Below are 27,926 nucleotides of genomic sequence, written 5' to 3' on the forward strand. Positions count from 1 at the left end.
CTCCACGGGGGGGTGGGGGGGGTGGAGTCAAACTATTATTTTTAAATTTTCTAGGGCCAGGCGGCCAATTTTTACCTTCAAGTGTTGGGAGACCTAGGTAAGAAACGCAAGCGCGCACATTCCCGGCCGCTGCGCTTCGGGTTGCAGGCGGCGGAGGAAGGACGCATGCGCGGGGCCCGGTCCTGGCCGCACACGCCTCTGAGAGCGCTCTGCGCAGGCGCGGGCGCAGGTTGCAACAGGGCTCGCATCAGCTGATCCGTCCCCGCGCTGCTCCCGCCCCCTGACTCCGCGGCGACCCTGCTGCAGGCCAGTAGCTCCAGCCCCGCAGCCTGACCGCGCTCTCCGCGACCCTGTCCTCGGGCCCGTCCGCGCCGGAGCAGCTCGGGACTACGCGACGCCGGTGAGCGACCCCGATGCGCGGCCGCAGGTCCCCTTCCCGAGCGGAGGGAGGGGAGACCGCGGGGAGCTGGGCCCGCCTGGCGACAGGGGCGGAGCGCTGGGCGGTGTGGATGGAAGGGCTGTGCCACCTCCGCCTCCTGCCCTGACCCTGACTCCTGCGGTGGGGACGGGCTTCGGCCCAAGCCCTGGACGCGCTGGGTTGGTTCCTCCTTGTGCGGCCGCGGGTTTTGCCATTTTTGAGTTTTCTTGCACGGTTGACTGGGTCTTCGTGTTAACCTTTCCGGAGTAGACTGTCTGCTGGGTTTGGTTTTGTTTTGTTTCTGTAGCTTACGGAAGGGACTGGCTTCCTTCGTTATCGCAGAAAGTTACGACCCATTTAAATGGGATGGACTGCTGTACTTTTCTCTCTCTCTCTCTCTCTCTTCATACCGAGTCTGAGTTCCATATTGGTTTTCAGAAAATTAAAAGGCTGCGATAAAACAAACAAACAACACTGTGAGCACACGGAAGAGAAGGGGGCTCAGAACCCTCTATATGCCAACCAGCCGCCAGGAATAAAAGTGCTTAAAGTCAGAAGGGTTCTGAGGACAATTCAGTAAGAAGTGTGGGAATGTCCAGTACCCGACAAGGTCTGGTGTTTGCCCATTAGCCTGGAAACAAACACCTTTCTTTTTTTTAAATTGTATTGATTTCAGAGAGGAAGGGAGAGTGGGGGAGACACAGAGAGAAACATCAATATCAACGAGGAGAGAGAGAATCACCGATCGACTGCCTCCTGCACGCCCCACACTGGGGATAGAGCCTGCAACCGGGGAACCTTGACCTCCTGGTTCATAGGTTGAGCTGAGCCATGCCTGAGGCATGCAGGCAGGGCAAGCACACCTTTCTGAGGCCGTCTCTTCAAGGCCACTGCTAATGAGGTCCAGACAGAGCCACTGGTTTTGCCTTCTGTGTCTTTCTCTCCTAAGACATACCTGTGCCTGGCAAGAATGGATCTGGCTGGGATTGAATGTCATTGAAACAAATCAAGAGAAGATAATGCATTTTTGTAGAAGTCATAAGTTATGTTTTTGAACTTACACATAATAAAAATGGCTTTAAATTTATACTTAATTTTCCCCGCATTATTTTTGACACTGTTATGCTAAAATTTTGAAATTGATGTTTTGTGGGGGTAAGTTATAGTCAATATTTTGGAATGTTCCTTTTGTAATTTTAGCTCTGCCCACTGCTGAATGAGAAAAACATGTAGAATTTGGTTTTTGAGTTGTTTTTATTGCAAGTGTCTAAGTGTTTAAAGCAAAGAACTGTGTGGATGAGAGGGATTGTAAATTTTATTTATCACAAAGGAGCATGAATTTTAAAAGATTGAAAAATGCTACTTTGAATTTGCTTGGTGATACCTAATTGTTACCTGCCCAAAGAAACTTTTGCCTTTGGTGCTAATTGGTTTAAAGGTAGTATATGTTTGTGTTTTATTCTAAGAAATGTGAGGCCCACATTACTTTTCAGAGAAAGTATAAACTTGTTAAATTATAATGTTGTTTGAAAGCCCATTCTCATCACAAGTCTATTTTATAACTAGGGGCCCAGTGCACGAATTCATGCACTTGAAAGGAACTGTGGACCGCAAGGCTGCGGTGGGCACAGGGGCAGGTCTTGGCCCATCCTCCGCACCCCTGCCCAGCCCCTCCACCATGGCCCCTGGTCCCCTGTCTCCTGGCAACTCCACTCCCGCTCCGCCGCTCCCACATGCTGATGGCGCCGACCCCACTCGCACCCGCTGACAGCATGGAGAGATTGGGGCCGGCGCCAGCAGCGGTTGTGAGCGGGGCTGGCGCCATCAGCAGGTGCAAGCAGTGGCTGCTACCCCGATCACCCAGGAGCAGGGGGAGGTGGAGAAGCTCTGAGGGGAAATCGGGGCCAGCAGCTGCCGCTCACACCCACTAATGGCACTGAGCACCAGGCGGGACCACAGCACACAGGAGCAAAGAATTTTCAGTAACCACCAGAGGCTTGCCCAGATGATAGCAACGGGCGCTCTGCCTTGGTCTGGCCCTCACTCACCTGCTCCATAATCCCACCATGGCTGATGCCTGCCATGTTCCCTGCATGCCCCCTTGTGGTCAGCGCACATCATAGCAACCAGTTGTTCCGCCATTTGGTCTATTTGCATATTTGGGTTTTATATATAGAGACTAGAGGCCCGGTGCACAAAAATTTGTGCACTGGGGGGGGGGGGGTCCCCCAGCCCGGCCTGTGCCCTCTCGCAGTCTGGGACCCCTCCGGAGATAACGACCTGCTGGCTTAGGCCTGCTTCCGGGTGGCAGGGGGCAGGCCCAATCCCTAGGTGCAGCCCCTGGTCGGGCTCAGAGCAGGGCCGATTGGAGAGTTGGGGCGCTGCCCCGTCATGCACAGAGCAGGGCGGATCGGGAGGTTGCAATGCCACCCTCAGTCACACTCAGGGTAGGGCCGATTGGGGGTTGGGGCACCGCCTCCTGTCACACTCAAGGCAGGGTCAATGGGGAGGTTGTAGCGCCACCCCCTGTCACTCACAGAGCAGGGCCCATCAGGGGGGTTGGGGCTCCATACCCTGTCACACACAGAGCACGGTCGATCAGGGGGTTGGGGAACTCCCCCCTGTCGCACAGAGCAGGGCCGATCAGGGGGTTGAGGAGCTGCCCCCTGTCATGCACAGAGTAGGGCCGATAGGGGAGTTGGGGCACCGCCCCCTGTCACACACAGAGCAGGGCGGATTAGGGGGTTGGGGCGCTGCACCCTGTCACACTCAGGGCAGGGCCAATTGGGAGGTTATGGCTCTACCCTGTCACACACAGAGCAAGGCCCGTGGAGGGAGGTTGGGGCACCACCCTCTATCACCCACAGAGCAGGGCCGATCAGGGGGTTGGGGCGCCGCCACTGTCACACTCGGGGCAGGGCCGATGGAGAGGTTATGGCTCTACCCTGTCACACACAGAGCAGGGCCCGTGGGGGGCGGGGGGTGGGGGAGTTGGGGCGCCGCACCCTGTCACACACAGAGCCGCAGGGCCGATCAGGGGGTTGGTGCGCTGCACCCTGTCAAACACAGAGCCGCAGGGCAATCAGGGGATCGGGGAGCTCCCCGCTATCAGGCACAGAGCAGGGCAGATAGGGAGGTTGTGGCCCCGCCCCCTGTCACACACAGAGCCGCAGGGCGATCAGGGGGTTTGGGCGCCGCCCCCTGTCACGCTGATCCCCTGTGCCGGGAGGCATATTACCCTTTTACTATATAGGATAGAGGCCTGGTGCATGGGTAGGGGCTGGCTGGTTTGCCCTGAAGGGTGTCCTGGGTCAGGGTGGGGGTCCCCACTGGGGTGCCTGGCCAGTCTGGCTGAGGGGCTGAGGGCTGTTTTCCGGAAGCGGGTGACTGAAGCTTCAAACCGCTCCTTGTTTTCTTTTCTTTTCTTTTTTTTATTCTGGGCCAGCTTTAGCTCTGAGGCCTCGCTGCTGAAAACATCGATACAATGTTGCAGTCTGGCTGGCTTTCACTCCGGCTGGTTTCTGGGGTTTTGTTTAGCTTCTTATTTGCAACATAGTACATAGTTGCTTAGAGTTGCAGCTGAGAGGCCGGCAAGTGAGGTGGGGAACGTTGGAGTCCGCAGTCACTGAAGCAAGCAAGCCTCCCTGCTCGCTTCAGTGCATGGCTGCCGGCCGCCATCTTGGTTGTCAGTTAATTTGCATATACTCACTGATTAGCCAATGAAAAGGGTAGCGGTCGTACGCTAATTACCATGTTTCTCTTTTATTAGTGTAGATATTTTGATAGATAAACACTTTTGGACTCAAGTAAGTGGCTTCATTGTTTCAGACATTACTTTGATTGAATATAATTCTAATTCCCAAAGTAGTCTGTCTGAATGAACATTCCCCTGAAGTTTTGTAAATTAATTAGGTTCGTATAAATGTTCCATACGGTTCTCTCGTATACATGTTTTGTGTATGAAGTTTACTATAAGATTATTCTTTTTCTTTAGACATGGGAAAGTCTTTTTCCCATTTGCCTTTGCATTCAAATAAAGAAGATGCTTACGGTGGAGTCGCATCAACTGAAAACATGAGGAATGGATTGGTTAGTAATGAAGTCCATAATGAAGATGGAAGAAGTGGAGATGTCTCTCAGTTTCCATATGTGGAATTTACAGGAAGAGATAGTGTCACCTGCCCTACTTGTCAAGGAACAGGAAGAATTCCTAGGGGTATGTGCCCTTTATTTTCCCTTTAAAGAATGATTTCAGCCCTGACTGGTTTGGCTCAGTGGATAGAGGGTCGGCCTGCAGACTGAAAGGTCCCAGGTTCGATTCTGGTCAAGGGCATGTACCTTGGTTGCGGGCACATCCCCAGTAGGGGGTGTGCAAGAGGCAGCTGATCGATGTTTCTCTCTCATTGATGCTTCTAACTCTCTATCCCTCCCTTCCTTTCTGTAAAAAATCAATAAAATATATTTTTTTTAAAAAAGAATGATTTCAGGCATTGGCAAAAGAGGAACTGCATGAAGAGGGATGGCATATGATGATGAGTCAAATAGGAAAAAAAATATCAGTTTGTGGAATATCATAGAAATCAGAAGGAAATAATTCCCGTGTGCTGTTTTCAGGCTATTTTAGGAGCAATGGCAACAATAGAAATAGTAAAAGTACGTTTGTGCTCTTCCACTATCTGCTTGGTTAGAGTTGCTGATGTGACTCTGGAGAAGCCCAGGGAAAGGACAGAGTGGCAGTATAAGGTCTAGCAGAGTCTCTGATAAATGCCTTGGGTTGGGAAAAATTATATTTGAGTTGGCCTTTGAATGTGATGATTTTATCTTTGCAGTGATAGTGACTGAGAATAAAAGGATTATTTTCATTGGAGGGATTAATGTACCGGACTAGGGGAGGGGAAGATTACCTAGATATGTTTTTGAGGTATGGCCACCGGGCTTTTTTGGCAGCTGGAAGTGGATAGTGGGAAATCAAGGATGACTCCAAAGGTATATTTTGTCTGAACAACTGGAAGAATGGACTGGTTATTAGGATAGGGAAAAGGTTTGAAGGTGTATGTCAGGTGAGAGCTCAGGAGCTCAGTTTTAATTATGTATGTTTGGAGATGCATATTTGACATCTAAGTGGGTATGTGCAATAGGCAGTTATAATGAGGGCCTGAAATTCAAGTGCAACGTGTAGGCTGGAGTCATCAGTACACAGGTGATACTTAAAGCTGAGATGGATGAGAGTGTTATAGATAGTAAGAAGGTAGGAAAATTTTAGGACAAGTGAAATTGGGAAACTAAACAGATAATTAAACAGCAGTTTGCAACCACCTAGTAAATCCTATCTTCCCTAAACAAGGACACTTAAGAGTAAATGGTTTGTACTTCTCCCCAACCAGAGGGTAAATAGTATAAATCACTCTACTCAGGGAGACAGATAACAGAAATCCATTTAGTGCCATTTGCTAACCATACCCAAGGACAGACAGGTTAAGAGAATAAATCTCATTCTGGTACATCAGCATAAAGCTAATGGGTATTCTGCTGGTCCTCCCTTAAGGCCTCTCCTAAATGCCCACCCTTTAAAACCCCGTGAAAACAAAGGTCCCAGCAGGCCATGCCATTCTCTTCCCCCACAAGCATGAATCTCCTAAACTCTAAGGGACCCCATGAGACTTGCAACCAGGGGAGCAATGAGCTGCAGCAATTTGTCCCATGCTAACCCTGAACCTGTCTCCAAGGCCCCCTTTTCTCTTACTTCCCAGTGAGCCAAGGCAGCCTAGCCTAGGGTCTCCAGTTGCTTCTTCTATGCCCTTCCTTGTTTCTAAATGGGTTTTTGCTACCGTCAATAAAGTCTTGCTTGCTCTTCTGCACTTTGTCTCTTGATTGAAATCTTTCCTTTAAGAAGATAAGAACCAAGGTCTTGTAGTCTCACAGGTAACAAGAGCACCAAGTTCAGCAGTATAGGGGGAAAAAAGGAAGAAACTCTAGCACTGAACCCTCGAGCATTACATTTTGAGAACAGTTACTTGAGAAAGAATTAGCAGACACTGACAGAGCAGCTAGTGTAGAAGGAGGAAATCTGTATTTGGTGTCCTAGAAGGTAAATGTAGAACATATACCAAGGAGAAAAATTGATCAACTGTGTTAAATATTACTGATAGATCCATTAATATGAGGACTGAGAACTTACCATTGGATTTGTGATGTAAAGACCACTGGGGACCTGTAAAGTTTTGGTAGCCTGCAAAAGTATGTATATTGGGTGTAGAGTGGAATCAAGTACATAGGAGGAGCAGTTATATAGTGGGAAGATAGTTTTTGCTTTGAGTTTTACTGTGTAAAAAAGGAGTGAAGTGTTATAGCTGGAGGGGGCTGTGAGGTCAGGAGAGGGATTTTTATAAGATGGAGTGAATAATATTTCCTAATGAGAATGATGCATAGAGAAAGCATTGATAATGCAGGAGCCAGGAGAATTAGACCTAGTGCAGAGGGCTACTCTTAGTAACAGAAGAGAAGTTAGAATGTGTGGACACGGCAGTAGATAGTTTAGATGGATGTGGTGGTGGGAGCTTGCGAAAGTTCTCTTCTGTTTGCTACATTCTGTGCTCAGAATGAGTATGGGGAAGAAGATATTGGATGTTTCAAAAAAAGTTAAAGTTATGAAATGGTGGTCTTGGTATGTCAGGTTGAGAGTGTGAACTAAGGAAATTAGTATGATTGTTGGCATCATTAAGGGCTACTTGAGATTAGTGATCTAAAATCAGACCAGTGAGTATAGTTGGATGTTTTTCTCTCTCACACTTAACTGTGGCTATAGGCACAGTAGCTAAAGGGTTGGTTTTAACCAGGATTGTAGTTTAGCTAAATGAATACCAAGATGCAATATGTATATATACACAAAGATGCAATATGTATATATACACAAAGAGACATATATACATAATAAATATATATATGTGGGTGTGTTGGGGGTAGTGTAAATGAGGGGAGGATTATGGAGGGGTCAAGAAGGAATAATTGAAGCATTATGGAAAGCTTTGAAAGAGAATTTAACTTTGGTGCTTTAATGGCTAATACAAAGATCCAAGTTGGGTAATTTCTGAAGATTTTGAGAGCAGTTTACTAAAGGAATGTGATTAGAACCACATGGTATTTTGGTCTCTCCAAACCAGACTTTGTTGAGCAGTCACTACATTTTTAATTAACCATGTTAATAAATTTTTAAACTTCTTCAACTCTTAGGGCAAGAAAACCAGCTGGTGGCATTGATTCCATATAGTGATCAGAGATTAAGGCCAAGAAGAACGTAAGTGATTATACTAGTAAGAAAGTGGCAAATTGTTTTGCTGTGGGGGTTTTGTTTTGTTTTTTGTTTTGTTTTTTGCTTTTCAAATTATCTATACTAATAAAAGGGTAATATGCTAATTAGACTGGGTTGACCGACATCTTCTGGTCATCCTGCCTTCCTTTCGGACAAAGCCACAGTGGCGGGGGCGAGGCAGAGGCAGCTAGGGTCAATTAGGCCAGCAGGGGAGGACAGTTAAGGGCAATCAGGCCAGCGGGGGGGGGGGGGGGGGGGGGGGGGAAGCAGTAGGGGCAATCAGGCCGGCAGAGAAGGGCAGTTAGGGGTGATCAGGCCAGCAGGGGAGGGCAGTTAGGGGCAATCAGGCCGGCAGGGGAGGGCAGTTAGGAGCAATCACACTGGCAGGCAGAGGTGTTAGGGACGATTAGGATAGCAGGCAGGCGAGCAGTTAGGAGCCAGCAGTCCCGGATTGCAAGAGGGATGTCCGACTGCCGGTTTCCCTCAAGGATAGTACCTAAACCGACAGTCGGACATCCCCCGAGAGGTCCCAGATTGGAGAGGGTGCAAGCTGGGCTGAGGGACCCAACCCCCCCCCATGCACGAATTTCATGCACCAGGCCTCTACTATATAATAATTACTCTGGTTAACACTATTAAAAGGGAAAAATGCTATCAGGTTGTTAAGTAATGCTCTCATATGCTTTTGTGTCATCAAAAAAAAGATTTGTGGTTGGGGTAAGGTCTTGAAAGCAACATAGTATCTGAATCCTCTCAAATCCATTTATTAAAACAGACAAAGTTAAAATAATAGTAAGAAACACACATAGTGAAAACATGTTTATTTTTTAAAAATGGGTGTTCCCACTAGCCACAGGATAAAAATGGGTATTCAAACCTTGATGACAGCAAGGACTTAACATGTTGAGCAGCTGTGTGGAAATTGTGAATGGAAGTAAATAGAGAGTTCCTAAGAGTCCTAATGCCACTGATACCCAAAGCAAATACCTATAAGAAGAAGATCCCACTCAGAGGACTTTCAGCAAATACCTTTGAGAATAACCTGTTAAAATGGGAGTGCTCCTCATGCTCCAGCGTGGAGAGAGTGCAAAAAAGGCCACAGAGATCCAGCAAGGGACCATGAAAAGATCAGAGAGAACTGGACCATCCTAAGCCTTCAAAGACCTGAGGAAAACTGGATAAAAACTCTTACAAAAAGGACAGGCACATCCTAAGAAAAACCTGCCGGGGGTAGAATCCAGTTTGCACAGGGCAAGAATATGGATAAAGGGGAGAAAAGATTCCGCAACTAGAGAAATAATCTCAAAACTATAGAAGTGGATATTCATACTGGCCATCTTTTAATACCTTTTATAACAACAGAGAATGACTATAAACTTGAGGTGAAATTGATAAGCCGTGTTGATATCACATTGTTTTAAGAGCGTCAGAGGTGGTTATTGATGAGTAGTCACTTTAGGGAAACACAGTGGCAAAATTCACATGTGAAGATTCTGCTTTAGGGAATTCAGGAGGAAGTCTTGAAATCTATATTTTTAAAGCTCCCTGTCTTGATTTTAATGTGCAGCCCAGTTTGGGAATCACTGCAGTGATGTTATATCTGTAATAAGCCTGAAATCCCAGTCTCCGATAAGGTAAACACCAGTACATCTTATAAAGAGAACATTTCAGCACTTAGCAGACTCAGACCCAAGCCTACTCAATACTTTTATAATGTAAAAAGTTGATAAAATACATCTTATATAGCTAGCATAATAGGGGGGAAATTCAAGTTGAAAATATCCTCTCTAAATGCTTCATTGTGTAATTTTTGGTGCACATATATTTAAATACTCCATTTTCTTTTTCAGAAAACTGTATGTAATGGCTTCTGTGTTTGTCTGTCTGTTGATTTCTGGATTGGCTGTGTTTTTCCTTTTCCCTCGCTCTATCGACGTGAAATACATTGGTGTCAAATCAGCATACGTCGGTTATGATGATGAAAAGCGTACAATATATTTAAATATCACAGTAAGTAAAAATTTATATTAATAATAGATTACTTCATTCCTTTATGATGTTAATTAGAACCTTTGTCCTTGTTGAGAGGTTAAATGTGAAGCTCGCTGGTCAGTTTGCTTTCTGTGTGTCTACAGTATTGACCTTCTCTGTCATTTCTGGTTCTGCTGAAAGTGGTGAATAATAAATACGGTCAGTTGTGTATGCAGAATCATTTAGCATTTGAAAATGCCTTTAGTAGGATAAATGAATTAAACAATTGATTGCTACCAAAAAATATATTTATAATCTGTTTACTTTTCAACATTTGTTAATGAATTTGAGACAGTTGTGAATTAGAATTAAAAAAGTTGGACCTAGTGTTACCTAAGTATAGAAGTGGTGCACCTTTATCTTTTTCCAACCAAACAGACTTAAACCTTTTCCATTTTTCTCCATGGTGACCTGGTAGAAATTTCTATTTGTTTATAAGCTAAAATACCAATTTCTTTTAAACAAAATTTATTTAAAGTACTGCTATATGGCCATATTTGTATTTATTAGAATAAGAAGTAACTTTATTAACATTTAGTAAACATTTAGATGAAATTTAAAAATTATTTTTATTGAATTTTTGCTAATGCCACAAATACCTTTTCTAACATTCTCGGCCTGTACCATTTCTGGGTCTTTTTTTTTTACATTATTGTAGCATATTCAATACATTGGACTCACATAAAACCAAAGAATTGGTTCATTTGATAGCCTTTGACATTTTTGTTAAAACTTTTATTCTGATAATGAAGCATGGCCACAACTAAAGTCATTTTTATTAGTTTGAATACATCTTCCTTTTGCTTATTTTCAGATAACTTAGACATTTTCTGCCTCCTTTCTTTTGCAGAACACACTAAATATAACAAACAATAACTATTATGCTGTTGAAGTTGAAAACATCACTGCACAAGTTCAGTTTTCAAAAACAGTTATTGGAAAGTCACGTTTAAACAACATAACAAACATTGGCCCACTGGATATGAGACAGGTAAGCTTCAGTCATGAAATATTTTGAATAAGTTAAAGGAGTTTCAACTTTATTGTACTACCTTGAGGGAGGTGGGGATTTCCTCAAAACTTGACTTTCAAATATGCCCCGTCTATAATAATAAAAGCGTAATATGCTAATTAGACCGGACAGCCGAATGACCTTCCGGATGTCCTTCTGGATGACCTTCTGGATAAAGCTGGGGCTGCTAGGGCCAAGGCAAGCCGCTGGGGCTGCGAAGGTCGAGCCCCTTGCAGGAATTTCGTGCATCGGGCCTCTAGTGAATATATAAGAGTAAATCTTAGCATCAGACTCATAAAGGGAGAGATTTCTGAACTCTTTGAAGTTATGAAATGTAGCTGAAATGTTTGATTATTGATCCCATTCTCTCTGTTTATTTTTATTTTTTTGCCTTTCAGATTGATTACACAGTACCTACTATCATAGCAGAGGAAATGAGTTACATGTAGTAAGTTCTGACTTTTATTTTCTCTCGTTAAATTATAAAGTATGAAGTAAATATGTATATATTTTATCTCCCATAATCTTAGCAGTCACAAGACCACATTTTGGAATGTTCCTTCTGGCTTCTGCTCATCTCTATTTTTCTCTTCTCCCTTTTCAACATACATGACATTAATGTGCAACACCTGATTTTTTTTTTCATAATTAAGATCATATATGCCATGTCACTTTATGTTTACTATTTTAAAATCATATTCTCCTATATTCTATTATTTGTTGATGTTTTATTATAGGAAGATTAATAATGCTAATATAGTCAAGCCTCATTTCTCAAATGTCTCTCATCTCGAACAATTCTGTTCTCAACTCAGTTCACAGAAAAAATAATCTGGGTTGTCAAAATGAACCAAACTTTGGTTTTCAATATTTATGCTGATACCTCAGCATGACAAAAAGTCTCTCTCAGGCAACTGGGAGAGAGTGCTTTTGTTGCTGGCTAAATCAACCATTAGCACAATTTTAAAACATAAAGAGGTCCTCAAAAGTGCTAATGGCCCTAGCTGGTTTGGCTCAGTGGATAGAACGTTGGCCTGTGGACTGAAGAGTTCCTGATTCCGTTCCAGTCAAGAGCACATGCCTGGGAAGCAGGCTCAATCCCCAGTAGAGGGTGTACAAATCAATGGTGTTTCTGTCCCTCTCCCTTCCTATCTAAAAATCAATAAAAACATTAGGAAAGGGTCAGAGCGTGCAGGAGAGGTCAACGGGGGAAAAAGGAGACATATATCATACTTTCAACAATAAAGAATTTAAATTAAGATTAAAATAATAAAATATATAATGACATTGATATTTTAGGAAAAGAAGGTAAAGTTCTTAAAAAAATGGGGAAAATTAAAAGAGTGCTAGTGTTGCTAACGGTATGAAAGAAACAATGATTACAGGCTATTGAAGAGGTAGGAAAACTGCTCTTGATTTGGATAAATGAAAAGCCATTAGCCAGTGATAGCATCTCAGAGGCAGTGATATATGAACAAGCAAAGACACTGCATGCTGACCTGAAAGACACCCCTGGACCAAGTGCTGAAAGTGATTCCTTTAAGGCTAGTAAGGGGTGGTTTGATAAATTTAAGAAATAAAGTGTTTATTTGTAGATTAAACAGTACATTAGACATGTACTCTATGTAAGAAAGGTTAAAATAGAATCATTTGGGGTCTGGAATGGATTAATTCAATTTACATTATTTGTAATAGGAAAAAATGATTTGGGTTTTCAAACAAATCGCTTGTGGAACAAATTAAGTTCAAACCGATATTCCACTGTAATGTGTAATACTCCGTTGTTTTGATGTTCTAAAGCTTATAAATTGGTTCTAAATGATTATTAACTCTTGCTAAGTAAAACAGTGATAAATTTTTATCCTCTATCAGCCTGATATAAAATTTATGAACTACAAACTGATTAGTGAAATTTCAAAAGGTGAAAAGTAAAAGTAGGAAGAGAGACAAAATGGCAGCAGAATAGGCAGATGTGTCCGGAGCCTTGTCATGGAGCAGATTGAGGGAGCAACTAAATCGAATAACATCCACCCTGAATTGGCAAAGTGAACACAGCTGGTGAGACGATTCGCAGCCGGAAAGGGCAGAGGGCACCTGGAGAACGGTAAAATCAGGGATCTGGGCTGGAGAGGTGGGAGACCTCCAAGCCCGGAGGGTCGGAGGGAAGCCGTACGGCACCGAGGCTGTGTCCCTTTGGACAGGTGTAACATCTTTCTTCTTATCCACTCATCCTCTTTCGACTTCATCTATACTGAACTGAGGCCCTCCCCATATTCATCCAATTCCTTAACCTTACTTTCTGTATATAAGCCTGGCCTCTACAGATTCTGCCCCCACACTCCTTTCTGGGTGTTTGGTGTTTGCATTTTTTGGTTTATCTGTTTGTTCAGTGGTGTTTTCTCCCCGTATATATTTTTTTCCTTGTTCTTCTTATTCTTTTTCTTTTCTCTGTTACCATTTTTTCTCTCCTTGATATCATTTGTGCTCTTTTTTCTCTCCCCCAATTCTCTTTTCTCTGGTGGTCACTAATAGTGGGATTATCAGTGTCATGAGTACATTCGTGTTTTATTGCCTTTGTGTTGGGTCTTGTGTCTTGCATTTTCTCCTGTTCGGTCAATGTGGTAGAGAGCGAGCCATATAACCAGACACCCAGAGAGGAGACTCCATTCATGAACAGGTCAATAACACTCCAGATCCAACTACAGAGGCAAGAAGATGGCATCAGTGAGGGAGAGAGTGTGAGTGAGTGAGGGAACAAAAGGGGAGTGTGTGAATGTGGGGGGGGGGTGTGTCTGTGTGTGTGTGTACGTGAGTGAGGGGCAGTTGGACCCTGCAGGACTGTTGCAAACAGTCCCGGGGGGGGCTGGCTCTACTGCAGAGGCCGTGCCTTCTTGAAGGGGAGAGCTGCTGTGATTGGGAGCCCAGCCTCACCTCCACCCAGGGTGCCCTCAGACACCACCCAGGGTCTACAGCCACCCCTGCCAAGGACCTGCTGCCTTAGCTGTGGTCCTACGGTCACCGAGACTTCAGCTACCCTGGCCACGGGCTCCTGTGAGTTCCGAGGCGCACTCCCCTCTGGCTAGCCCAATGCTTTGGCCTAGGGCACCACAACTACACTAGTAGCAGCCATACAAGCATCCCGCCCCCATCCAAGGAGCAGCAGCATGCGAGCAGCCCGCCCTTGTCTGAGGAGCAGCAGCAGCATGAGCATCCCGCTGCCGTCCAAGAAGCAGCAGCCACGTGAGCAGCCTGCCCCCACCAGCCAGAGGAACCACCACTGCTGCGAGCAGCTGCGCAAGCAGCACACAGCAGAGGAACCACTGCCAACTGAGTAGCTACTGCCATGACTGCCCAAGGAGAAGCCGCCACCCAAGGAGCTTCAACCGCCCGAGGAGCAGCCCCTGCATGACTCGACACCTAGATACTTCGGTGAGAATGGGAAAACAAAGAAACCCCCAAAGGAAAGGAGGAATTGCCAAAAAGGAGCTAAGTGAAACAGAGGCATGCAATATGTCAGACAAAGAATTCAGCATAAAGGTTATACAGTTCATAAACCAGATGGATGAAAAAAATCAACAACTTATGTAAAAATCAAGAGGAAATAAAGAGTGATATAGCTGCAATAAAAAAACACTATGGAAAGTTTCAACAGTAGACTAGGAGAAGCAGAAGACCGAATTAGTGAATTAGAAGACGGAAGCAAAACACACCCAAACTGAATTTCAATTGGAGAAAAATACTAAAAGACAGGAGGAGAGCCTAAGGGAGCTTTGGGACAACATGAAAAAAAGCAACATACGAATAATAGGAGTGCCATAACAACAGAAAGAGGAACAATGGTTAGAAAACCTTTTTGAAAAAATGTCAGAAAACTTCCCTGACTTGGGGAAGAAAAAAGTCACACAAGCACAGAGAATCCCAAGTGAGATGAACCTAAAAAGACCCACACCAAGACACATTGTAATTATGATGGCAAACATTCAGGACAAAGAGAGAATCTTAAAGGCTGCAAGAGAGAAACAGAAAGTTAGGTAAAAGGGATCTCCCATTAGATTATCAAATGATTTCTCAACAGAAACACACCAAGGTCAGAAAGGAATGGCGGGAAGTTTATAAAGTGATGCAGCGCAAGAGACTGAATCCAAGAATACTCTATCCAGCAAGGCTATCATTCAAAATTGAAGGGGAAATCAGAAGCTTCACAGACAAAAAAAAAAAAAGGCTAAGGGAGTTTATCCCCACCAAGCCAGCAATGCAAGAAATGCTAAAGGCGTTGGCCTGCGGACTGAAGGGACGTAGGTTCGGTTCTGGCCAGGGGCATATGCCTGGGTTGTGGGCCTGATCCCCAGTAGGGGACATGCAGGAGGCAGCCTATCAATGATTCTAGAAAAAAAAAAAAAAAGAAAGAAATGCTAAAGGGATTGGTGTAAAAAGAAGAAATAAAAAAGGAAGAAGGAACATAGGCACAAAAAATAAAAATGGCTACAGACAAGTACCTATCAATAATAACTTGAAACGTCAATGAACTAAATGCTCCAATCAAAAGACATTGAGTGGCTGAATGGATAAGAAAACATGACCCATATATATGCTGTCTACAAGAGACCCATCTCAGAACAAGGGACTCACACAGACTGAAAGTGAAGAGTTAGAAAAATATCTTCCAGGTAAATGGAAATGAAAAAAAAGCTGGGGTAGCAATACTTATATCTGCCAAAACAGACCATAACAAGGCCATAACAAGAGATAAGGAAGGCCACTTCATAATACTAAAGGGACCGATACAACAAGAGGATATAACTTTAGTAAACCCAATGCAGGAGCACCCAAATACATAAACTCCTGGAAGATATCAAGAGAGAAATCACCAACAAGACTATCATAGTAGGAGACTTGAATATCTCACTGACATCACTGGATAAATCCTCTAGACAAAAATCAGCAAAGAAAACAGCAATTCTAAATGACTCACTAGATCTCATGGACTTAATTGACATCTTCAGAACATTTCACCCCAAAGCCACGAAATATACGTTCTCAGGTGCACGTGGGACATTTTCAAAGATAGACCACATATTGGGGCACAGGCAAAGTCTCCAAATTCAAGAAGATTGAAATCATATCAAGCATCTTCTCAGACCGCTATGGCTTAATATTAGATATAAACTACAATCAAAACAATCAAAAAATGCAAACACTTCCCAGCTGAATAGCATGCTATTAAACAATGATTGGGTTACCAAAGAGATAAAAGAAGAAATTAAAAACATCCTGGAAATGAATGACAATGAAAACACAATAATCCAAAATCTATGGGACACAGTGAAAGCAGTCCTGAGAGGAAAGTTTATAGCTGTACCAGGCCTACCTCAAAAAAAGAAAAAAAAAAAAATAGTAATAAATTATCTAACTCTACAACTTAAAGAATTAGAGAGCAACAAGAAAATCCCAGAGTGAGCAGAGAGAAAGAGATACTAAAGATCAGAGCAGAAATAAATGACATAGAGACCAAAAAAAAAAAAAAAACAGTACAAAAGATTAATACAACGAAGAGCTGGTTCTTTGAAAGGATAAATAAGATTGATGAACCTCTATCCAGGCTCACCAAGAAGCAAAGAAAGAGGACCCAAATAAGCAAAGTCAGAAATGAAAGAGGCAAAATAACAACAGACCCCACAGAAATACAAAGAATTGTTAAAAAAAAAAAAAAAAAAAAAAAAAAAAAAAAAAAAAAAAAAACTATGAACAACTCTATTCCAACAAACTAGACAACCTGGAGGAAATGGACATAGATTGTAGAAAAATACAATCTTCCAAAACTCAATCATGAAGAATCTAAAAATCTCAATAGGCCAATAACTATGGAGGAAATTGAAGCAGTCATCAAAAAACTTCCAGCAAACAAAATCCTGGGGCCAGACAGCTTCACAGGGGAGTTTTACCAAACATTCAAAGAAGAACTAAAACCTATCCTTCTCAGACTATTCCAAAATATTTAAGAGGAAGGAACACTTCCAAGCTCATTCCATGAAGCCAGCATTACCCTAATACCAAAACCAGATAAAGACAACACAAAGAGAGAGAATAAAAGGCCAATATCCCTCATGAACATAGATGCCAAAATCGTCAACAAAATTCTAGCAAATTGGATCAAGCCTTACATCAGAAAGATCATACACCATGACCAAGTAGGATTTGTCCTGGGGATGCAAGGATAGTACAATGTCCGAAAATCAATAAGCATGATACATTACATAAACAAATTGAGAGATAAAAATCACATAGTCATATCAATTGATGCAGAAAAAGCATTTGACAAAATCCAACACCCTTTCTTGATAAAAACCCTTAGCTAAGTGGGAATAGAGGGATCATACCTCAACATAATAAAAGCCATATATGACAACGCACAGCCAACATCATACTCAATGGGCAAAAACTAAAACCATTTCATCTAAGAACACTAACAAGACAGGGATACCCACTTTAACCACTCCTGTTCCACATAGTACTGGAAGTGCTAGCCATAACAATTAGACAAGAAGAAGAAATAAAGGGTATCCAAATTGGAAAAGAAGACGTAAAACTCATTCGCAGATGACATGACACTGTACATACAAAATCCTAAAGACTCCATCAAAAAACTATTAGACTTAAAAAATGAATTCAGCCGGAATTGGCTTAGTGGATAGAGCATCGGCCTGCGGACTGAAGGGTCCCAGGTTCGGTTCCGGTCAGGGGCATGTACCTGGGTTGCGGACACATCCCCAGTAGGGGATGTGCAGGAGGGAGCTGGTCGATGTTTCTCTCTCATCGATGTTTCTAACTCTCTATCTCTCCCTTCCTCTCTGTGAAAAATCAACAAAATATATTTTTAAAAAAATGAATTCAGCTATGTGGCAGGATACAAAATTAACGCCCAGAAATCTATGGCATTTTTATACATCAGTAGTGAACTTACAGAAAGAGAGATTTAAAAAAACAATCCCATTTACCATTGCACCAAAAAAATGAAGATACCTAGGAATAAACTTAACTAAAGAGGTAAAAGACCTGTACTCAGAGAACTTCAGGACACTGAAAAAAGAGATAGAGGAAGACATAAACAGATGGAAGAACAGACTGTGTTCATGGATTGGTAGAATCAGCATCATTAAAATGTTCATACTATTCAAAGCACTTTATAGATTCAGTGCACTCCCCATTAAAATACCAATGGGATATTTCATAGACCTAGAATGAACTCTTCATAAATTCACCTGGAATAAAAAAAGACCCCAAATGGCTGCAGCAATCCTGAGAAAGAAGAACAAAGTAGGAGGTTTCTCAATACCAGATATCAAGCTATATTACAAAGCCACTGTTCTCAAAACTGCCTGGTACTGGCACAAGAACAGACATAAACCAATAGAATAGAATAGAGAACCCAGAAACCACTATGCTCAATATTTTACAAAGGATGCAAGAGCACACAATGGAGTCAAGACAGTCTCTTCAACAAAAGGTGTTCGGAAAATTGGACAGATACATGCAAAAAAAAAATGAAACTGGACCACCAACTTACACCATACACAAAAATAAACTCAAAATGGATAAAGGACTTAATTGTAAGACGGGAAACCATAAAAATCTTAGAGGAATCCATAGGCGGCAAAATCTCAGGCATATGCCAAAGCATTATCTTCACCAATACAGCTCCTAGGGCAATGGAAACTAAAAAGAAAATAAACAAATAGGACTATATCAAAATAAAAAGCTTCTGCACAGCAAAGGAAACCATCAACAAAATAACAAGAAAGCCCACTACATGGGAGAACATATTTGCCAATGTTATCTCCGATAAGGGTTTAATCTCCAACATTTACAGGGAACTCATACAACTTAACAAAAAGGAAGATAAACAACCTAATAAAAAAAATGGGCAACAGACCTAAATAGATACTTATCGAAAGAGGACATACAGAAGGCCAAGAGACATGTGAAAACATGCTCAAAGTCACTAATCATCCGAGAGATGCAAATCAATACAATGTAGTACCATCTCACACCTGTCAGAATGGCTATCATCAACAAATGACAAGTGCTGGTGAGGATGTGGAGAAAAAGGAACCCTCGTGTACTGCTGGTGGGGATGCAGACTGGTGCAGCCACTGTGGAGAACAGTATGGAGTTTCCTCAAAAAACTAAAAATGGAACTCCCATTTGACCCAGTAATCCCACTTCTAGGACTATATCCCAAGAAACCAGAAATACCAATCAGAATGGATATATGCACCCCTATGTTCATAGCAGCACAATTTACAGTAGCTAAGATTTGGAAACAGCTTAAGTGCCCATCAGCAGATGAGTGGATTAAAAAACTGTGGTACATCTACACAATGGAATACTATGCTGCTATAAAAAAGAAAGGAACTCCTACCATTTGCAACAGCGTGGATGGACCTGGAGAGCATTATGCTAAACAAAATAAGTCAGTGATATCACATGATCTCACTCATTTGTGCAATGTAATTAACAACATAAACTGATTAACAGAAACAGATCCAGAGACAGAAAAGCATCAATCAGACCGTCAAACCTCAGAGGGAACGTAGAGGAGGGTGAGGGTAAAAGGGAGAGATCAACCAAAGAACTTGTATGCATGCATATAAGCCTAACCAATGGACACAGACACCAGGGGGGTGAGGGCATGAGCGGGGGCAATGGGAGGATAAGCACACATATGTAATACCTTAATCAATAAAAAGAATAATTATTTTTAAAAAGTAAAAGTAAATTGCCCTGGCCAAAGTGGTTCAGTTGGTTGAGCGTCATCCGTGCACTGAAAGGTCACCTGTTCCATTCGCAGTCAGGGTACATACCCAGTTTTCAGATTTGATCCTGGTCTGGGAGGCAACCAATTGTTGTTTCTCACATCAATGTTTCCCTCTCTCTTTCTCTCTCTCTCTCGCTCTCTCGCTCTCTCGCTCTCTCTGGCTCTCCTTCTCTCTCCCTTCCTCTCTTAAATCAATAAAAACATTTTAAAAAGTGAAAGTAAGTTGTGGCCCATGTTAAAACAGCTCTACAACTGCTATAGTAAGAAAGCATATTTGTTTATAGAATAAGAAGGCATGAAAATATTAATCATTATATGAGATAGAGGAAATGATCAACCAATACTGCTTACTTATTATATCTTAATAGTATCACTTAGCTTTAACATAGGAAGAATTGTAATTAAACTTTTACATTTATGTCATAGGTATCATGTGTTCACATTGTTTTCTCTTTAACAGTGACTTCTGTACACTGCCATCCATCAAAGTGCATAACATAGTTCTCATGATGCAGTGAGTATAAATTTTTTGAAAAAGATATTTCTTTGTTTAAATTTCAGATTCATAACAGTGGCTTAGAGCAGCGATTTTCAACTGGTGTACTCTGAGAATTTTTAAAGCATGCAATACCTGACTAGTCAGGGACACTGACCTCTTTTCTCTTAGATTGTCAAATACAAAAAAATGACAACAGCCGACACAATATAGCCTTCTAGTGTGAATGCCCTGTCACGAACCATAAGTATATAGGTCACATAATAGAGTTGCATCTTATTGGTCATGTTGCATAATAAGTTTGCGTCTGACTGACTTTGAAGCAAAAAGGGTAGGTAATCACTGTTAGTTTATTTATTTGTAAATCAAAAATATACCCTTATTTTTGATCAGCAAATAAGTTTTTGGTCTGTTTTAGAATTTTAGTAATTAGATTATGTGTGCCTTGAATTGAACAGGGTTGAAAATCACTGACTTGGAGCATACGCAGCATTTTTACAATGCCATCGCATTTGGGTGTTATGTCTTACAAGAGTGCTCTGATGTCAAATAACTATTATCCCATGTTACAAATGAGGAGATGGGAGCTCAAGAAATATTAGAACAGGATCACATGCTGCTGAATAGTGAACCTGGACCTTGCAAGACCTCAGGAAAATGTCAGGGGTTGGGACAGAGGGGAGGACTGAACTTAGCATCCAGTTCCTTGCTCTCTTTGGTAAATGATCATTAGCGTTAGTGAGGAGAAATAATGTTACTGGTTTGTATATTGGGTGTTACCCTAAGCCAGTGGTCGGCAAACTGCGGCTTGCAAGCCACATGCAGCTCTTTGGTCCCTTGAGTGTGGCCACGAAGTTTCAATCGCACTGTACGTGCGCGCCCACACGTGGTATTTTGTGGAAGAGCCACACTCACGGGGCCGCAGTTTGCCAACCACTGCCCTAAGCTGTTAAAACATTGTAGGTTATAGGTTTGGAATTTGGGCCATGAGCCTAACATTTGATGAACCCTTTTTCTATAACTGTATGATTTTTAATAATATAATGAACTTATGCTATATTTTTAACTAAAGATAGGTGTTTTGAAAAAAAAATACATTTGTTGTATATAAATTATTTGGATAGGGCTTGCTCAGCCAGCATTTCTGTTGTCTGTTGGGAAAATATTCCCTAAGAGACCCATGTCCAGAATATGAAGCTATCATCAATCAAATAATCTCTCTCTGGAGAGAATTTTAATGTATAAAAGTATTCTCAATTGAGAAAACTTTTTTATATGTAACTATTCAATGTTTCCCTGCATTTATTTTATTTTTAGAGTCACTGTGACAACAACATACTTTGGACACTCTGAACAGATATCCCAGGAGAGGTACCAGTACGTCGACTGTGGAAGGAACACGACTTATCAGCTGGGGCAGTCTGAGTACCTGAATGTCCTTCAGCCACAACAATGAAAGCTGGACGAGATGCGGCTAGAGAAGAAGAAACAGTATTGATTTTTTTTTTTTTTAATCCTCACCTGAGGATATTTTTCTATTAATTTTTAGAGAGAGTCAGAGGGGGAGAGACACAGAGAAACATCGATGTTTAGAAAGACATGGGGTCGGGGATTGAGCCTGCAACTGAGGTATGTGCCCTTGACCAACATTCCGTCTACTGAGCCAAACTGGCCAGGGCCCTATTGATATCTTTTAAACTCTGAAGGATGAGGAACTTACTTTCTGATAGGGGATCATACATTGAACAACCTAAATTTTACACTACTCTGTGTTTGCACTATTGTATACAGCTAAAAGTATGTGGACTTGCAAGTCTCTGCAGCTCTCTACTCCCAAGTACATGATATTGGTACCAGGATCTTTACTTAAATCTAAGGTTACTGATTGGTTTTCTTCTCCCCCCATCCCTTCACCCCCACTCCCCAAAAGTGGAAACTGAGACTCCCTATAGTAAAATAAATATTTAAGGTTCACAGCTCCAGTCACTACTGAAAACATAAGTTTGGTGATTAACGTGATTCAAGAAACTTTATTTCTGAAAGCTTTTATAGACTTATTACTGGTAGCTTATTCTTTATGAAAGACTTTTAAGGAATAACCTTTTTTCCTGTTTTATCATTCCCATTGCTACAAGGAAGTATTTCATCTATATGGTATCATATTTCATCTTTTAGCTAAACATTTTTAGTTTTTCATTTGTTGAAATTCTACTCATGTGCATTTTTTATCCATCTTATTTCAAGCCAGTGCTTGAATAACAGTTATAAATAAACCAAAATAATCTTTGCAAAATTCTATACCTAAAATTTTTAAAGTCTCTAAATGTTTCACTTGTCTTTTCATTTTAATTATAATTTTGTGAAATTTTGGTATAATCTTCAAACATAATTAATGTATAATATTGTAAATAAACTGCATGGCTTTTATACAGCTTTAATGTCAAGTGATACAGATTCAAAAGAAAGTAAGATATTCATAAAAATAAAATAGGAAATGAAATTCAGAAACCTATAGAATGTGGATATATTTCCATTTACATATTAGATTAGGCATAAAATAAATTTTAAATAAAATATTTTGATGTTCCATTTTTTAAATATTGCTTTTCATACTAAAAATTGTGAAGACACTTTTCATAACTATTAGGTACCCAAATTATCAATTTTATGAATGCTTTGAGGTAGAAATTTCTTTGGTTAAAATTATCCAAGAAATCCTGTCATTGAATGAAAGTGGCTATATCAAAATAAAATCTATATTATGCTTTTAAATATTTAATCACTTTGCACATCACATGGATATCATGCCTCTAGCAGTTACATTTTTAAGGTTTTCTACTTTTGGTTTGAATTTTATTTAAAATTGTTTTCAACTGTAAATTATTGACTTACTCATTTTGTTGTTTTATGTTTTCAATACCACTTTCCAACTGGGCCTTTTGCCTTTTTACTTACTAAGGTCTAAGTACCTTTTAAATACATACCACTGAATGTAGGGGCTGACTATGCTATTCAAAAAAAGGGGGAGGGAGTGGCTTGATTGGTATCTTTCTGTTGCCTCCTTACAGGAATAAGGCTCCCCTGGCCACCTCCCCCAAAATGTCTAACTTAAGTCTGAAACATAATTATTAAACAGTCTGACTCAATTCTGAAACATGTTGTATCAAATTATTTCTATTAATAACTAATTACTGAATTTATTATTTACTTATTAATAATTATTATGAAGCCCTCCTTTCTAACTACTTATCTTCCCTTAATTTATTGCTAACTTAATCCAGTGTTACTGCTAAACTAAAATCAGCTCTTCACATTTATTATGGAATTCTGGTCAAACCCAGTTTTTAAGTTTTTTCCTTAGTTTTTGACTACTCCCATTCTTGAAATCCCACACTTCTTTAGTGTATTGATTCTATTTATATTTTCAAATCATTGTCATTTCATTTTCCCTCATTCTCTTCTGACATCTTTTAATGAGTATTATCTAGACCAGTGATTCCCAAAGTGGGCGCTACCGCCCCCTGGTGGGCTTTGCAGTGATCCAGGGGGGCGGTGATGGCCACAGGTGCATTTGGGGGCATATATCTTTCTGTTTAATTGCTATTAAAATTTTTAAAAAAATAATTTCCAGGGGGTGCTGAGTAATATTTTTTCTGGAAAGGGGGTGGTAGGCCAAATAAGTTTGGGAACCACTGATCTAGACCCTCTTTCACCTCATAATTTCTACTCCTGTGACTTCAACAATGCAATCATTTATATCAGATCTTCCAAATCTGTTTCCACATGCCTGATCGATTACCCATCTAATTTCCCATGTAGCTAGTGACTTAGAGATACTAATATTTCAGTGACTATGTGTAAAACCAAACAATGTTTTACAAAATCTTACTTTTTGTTTTGTTCTCATCTTGTCCTCATATCCAGTTTCCTTCAAAATCACATTCATTTCTTCAGAATCATCTTCTACAAAAATCAATCCTAATTTATTTTCTTGCTTTGTATCTTTTAACCTTGGAAAATTATATAATGTAAATTAAATGGATTTTTTTGTTGATTTGTGGTTCTAAAATTCTTTTGGATTCATAGAATCTAATGAAGAGGCGGGAAAATGAGGGAATATTTGGTTTTTATTAATTTAGTTTCTAATATTTTTTTTCTTCTTTAAAAACTTATTATACCTACTTTCTGTGAGTTTAAGTCAGAAAAAAAAACAACCCTAAAATTTAAACTAAGTATTTTTAAAAAAGGTAGTGGAGAAATAAAGATCACCTATGACTACTTTCAGAGTGGATTAAGTAACTACCAGAATAAGCCTAAAACAGCCGGCTATAAATTAATATTAATAACACTACAGAAACACATTCTGGTAAGGCCAAATTATAGCCATTTTTAAAAAATCTGGGAAGAATAAATGAGGCTTATCTTTTCTTAGGTCATTGTCCGATGTAGTTTCTTACATGGTAATAGGATAGATATCAGTGCATTGTTTTAAAACTGCTCTCAGACCTTATCCAAAGGACATGGTAAAGATATTACTTTTTTTTTTCTGATAATTCCAAGGATAACTTTCTCTTAAATTACACTTTTAATAGCCTGGCCATTCTAACAAGGTATAATACTATAACAAGCCCATGTGTGTTGATATCACATGTATATAGCACTGTGTCCTTTTCAGAGCACTTTCATATATTTTTCTTAGGTGATTTACCATAGCCCTGTGAGTTAGACAAAAGAGGGTAGGATCCTCCTCTTTTGAAATAGGAAGGAGAGGCATGGAGAAGTTGAAGGACATGCTGAACTTAACATATTTAGTGAATACTTGGACTGGGCCAGACCTAGTTTTTCTGTCTCCTATATCTGTGCTCTGTCATTTAATAGATCCATTGGAAATGTCATTGACTCAGGTTAGTATGATCAAAAATTAGAGGAAATGTTCACATGCTTAATAGTCACACTCAAAATAATATTGTGGACTATGGTTTGGGTAACTAAGTTAGTACCTGGAATATTTTAAATGGGAAATTAACACCAATAAAATATTTTGGACCATAATCTATAGCTTACTGTTTTTGTAAAATTTAGTACTTGATCATTCCAATAAAGATATGACATGTCATCAGAGTAGACTATTCATAAATAATAGAGACTTTTTGAGATTTGAAATATGAACAGTATGAAAATTAATTAGATACCAGACAAATTACTTGAAATTGCTAAAATGGTTACTATATAATACATAACATGTAAATGACTTTTAATTTGTATACAGTTTTTCTATGCCTTTTTTGTTTAGGTCAATGAGTTAATTATTTCTTCTAAAAATTCATGACAAAATAAAATTCAAAAAAGAAAAGAAAATTCACTTCAGATCTTCTGAATTGTACTTTGAAAATGACACAGTGCAGTGTTAAAATGTATAGGAAATAACTGCCAAAACACAATACAAGTAACCTAAGAGACTTCAAATGTTAGTCTAATGAGTCCTTTGTGGTTCTTAGCCTTATTATTGCAATATAATTCTGGATATTTCATTGGAGGGCATGTCCCCAACTGTCTCCCATGCTATTTTTTCTTTTTTAGAGTTCTTAATTATTTAATGATTACATTGTATTTAAGAATATAATTTGTTAGGTACTTAACCCTTAAGTCACTGCTAGGTATAACTAATATTTATTGTTACTTCCTGTGTCACATACTGTATTAATCTTTTGTGTGCATTATGTTACTCCTCAGAAGAGCCCTCTAAGGTGGATACTGTTGTTACCTCTCATTTTATATCTGATAAAATTGACTTTTAAGGAAGTTATAGTTAAGATTTTAAGTGACAGATTCAAGATTTGCAAGTCTGTAACTCAAGCATTATTGCTCTTATAATTAGCATATTTTCTTTCCAGTCTTTGAAAGTGATTGCAAAAATATATTGGTTGTTGCACTTAACATGTAAAACTTTGAGGTGTTAGGCTATATACAGATTTTCAACCAACCACAGAGTTGACCCTTGAATAATATGGGTTTAAATTACACTGTTCAATTTTGATATAAATTGGCCTCTGCAGTCGAAACCTGTGTTGTTCGAGGATCAACTGTTTTCAAAAAATAATATTAGGATACTTTATTATTTTGTAGATCTTTGGTGTAATAAAAATGTTTATCATTGATTTTTAAAATATATTATTTCTTAGGATTTATTTCTTTTAAAAGATGAAAAATTTTAAATTTACAAATACGTATCAACCTTCTCTGATTAGCAGCATAAATTGACTTTCAAGCTATTACGTTGCAAGCCAAAGGTTGTTACATTAGGTCATGACATCTTGAAAGCAGCAAATACTTGGCTCACATTCATATAAGAAAAATTAATTTGATTTATCTTGTAAAATATTTGAAATGAGATGTTTATCTTAAACTTTTATTTTAAGGGAAAAATGTGTTTGAGAAGGTAGGGTTAAAAGACTGTTAAACATTATTTCTTTAAAAAATGTATTTTTACATGAAAACAATATATTTACAATGTTCTTGGAACAAAAATTTCTCTTCTATATCCAAGATCTTCTTATTTTCAAAATAAACATTTTCATTTGTCAGCTGAAATTTCTGATTAGAACTAATATTTGTGTATTTTTGTGTTTAGTCAGAATGTAAATTTCACAGTGGGTTTTTAAAATTATCCTTAATTTGGAAGAAAGCAAATAATATGTTTATAAAGTTACTACTGGGGGAAAATGGTAATTTTAATTTTTTTAAAACAAATAATATGATTGCTTATGTTTGTAGTTCATTTTACATGTGTTTAGCACAGGCTGTAAGTTTAAAAATATACTATGGTCTGTATTGATCCAAAAAAATATTTCATAAATTAATATAACAAACGTCAAGTTTTTCATAGCTAAATCTAATTCTTCTAGAAGGAAATTGTTGCCTTCTGTTTAATTACATTAAATGAAATGTGTTTAAATGTTTTCAGCATATTTTGTATACTAAAAAAACAAAAGGGATTAGTATTGAGCCAATGGCCAAGAGGTAATATTACTACCATGTAGACTGTTACAGTGTAAATTGTTTCACTTCCCCAGAATTTTAGAAACTAGAAGTCTGGGAGATGCAGCATCAGCTGTAGTTGGGTGATTCATCTTAAAATTATTATGTGACATGGAGCATATGCCAACTTGCAAAACATGCATAAGTTCATTATGTAATGGTTTGTTTTAGGCATAAAATATCAGCAAGCCATATCTTGAGTGTTTTGTCTTATATTTCCTTGTAGAACTAAATTACATAAGATTTTGGAAAATAATTTGAAATGCTTGCTGACTTGACCTCCCTGGTCAAATATTTGAATGATGGCATTACTGGGTAGATTCTAACCCATGATTCTAATTATGGAGTAAAGAGTAATATAGATATGAGACTGTGTATAGGGTACTTACTCTTCGTATTATACATTAGCCTCCATCATAACACTTATTAAATTTCCAAGTCAAGCAGTTAACTATTGTTGCTGTTCATGTAACAAAATATGCTTATGATAGTAAACTGAGAAGTGCCCCCAAATGCTATTATTTTTAATTCACTTGTAACTGTTAACTCTTGTAATTGTGTATGACACAATAAAATTTGTAAAAATTTTAGCATGAAAAATAAAAGTTGTATTAGTCAAATATGTTGGTTATGCTTTTGAAATTATCTTTACATAAGTAAATCAGTTTAGATATTGAAAGCCCTTTAGCTTAAAGCCCTTAAGTCCTTACAACCTTTACTCAAATTCCATGTTAACATCATCTTTGATTTCTTTTTATTTCATTCACTTAGATTCTGATTCATTGCTGAATTCTCTCTGTTCAATCT

At 39.7% G+C, this 27,926-nt stretch overlaps 1 protein-coding gene across 1 annotated transcript; it reads left to right on the forward strand.

Annotated features, from left to right (window-relative positions):
* Positions 1-250: 250 nt before the first annotated feature.
* Positions 251-27,739, forward strand: TMEM106B (transmembrane protein 106B). The gene is made up of 8 exons (XM_070424356.1): positions 251-400; positions 4,413-4,634; positions 7,649-7,712; positions 9,578-9,737; positions 10,609-10,749; positions 11,169-11,218; positions 20,046-20,099; positions 21,399-27,739. Exons 2-8 carry the CDS (start codon positions 4,415-4,417, stop codon positions 21,535-21,537), a joined length of 828 nt encoding a protein of 275 aa, XP_070280457.1. The 5' UTR covers positions 251-400; positions 4,413-4,414; the 3' UTR covers positions 21,538-27,739.
* The last annotated feature ends 187 nt before the right edge of the window (positions 27,740-27,926 follow it).

The sequence above is a fragment of the Myotis yumanensis genome, unplaced genomic scaffold (genome assembly GCF_028538775.1).
Source record: "Myotis yumanensis isolate MYYU_CA2020_CCGP unplaced genomic scaffold, mMyoYum1.0.hap1 SCAF_9, whole genome shotgun sequence".
Lineage (NCBI taxonomy): Eukaryota > Metazoa > Chordata > Mammalia > Chiroptera > Vespertilionidae > Myotis > Myotis yumanensis.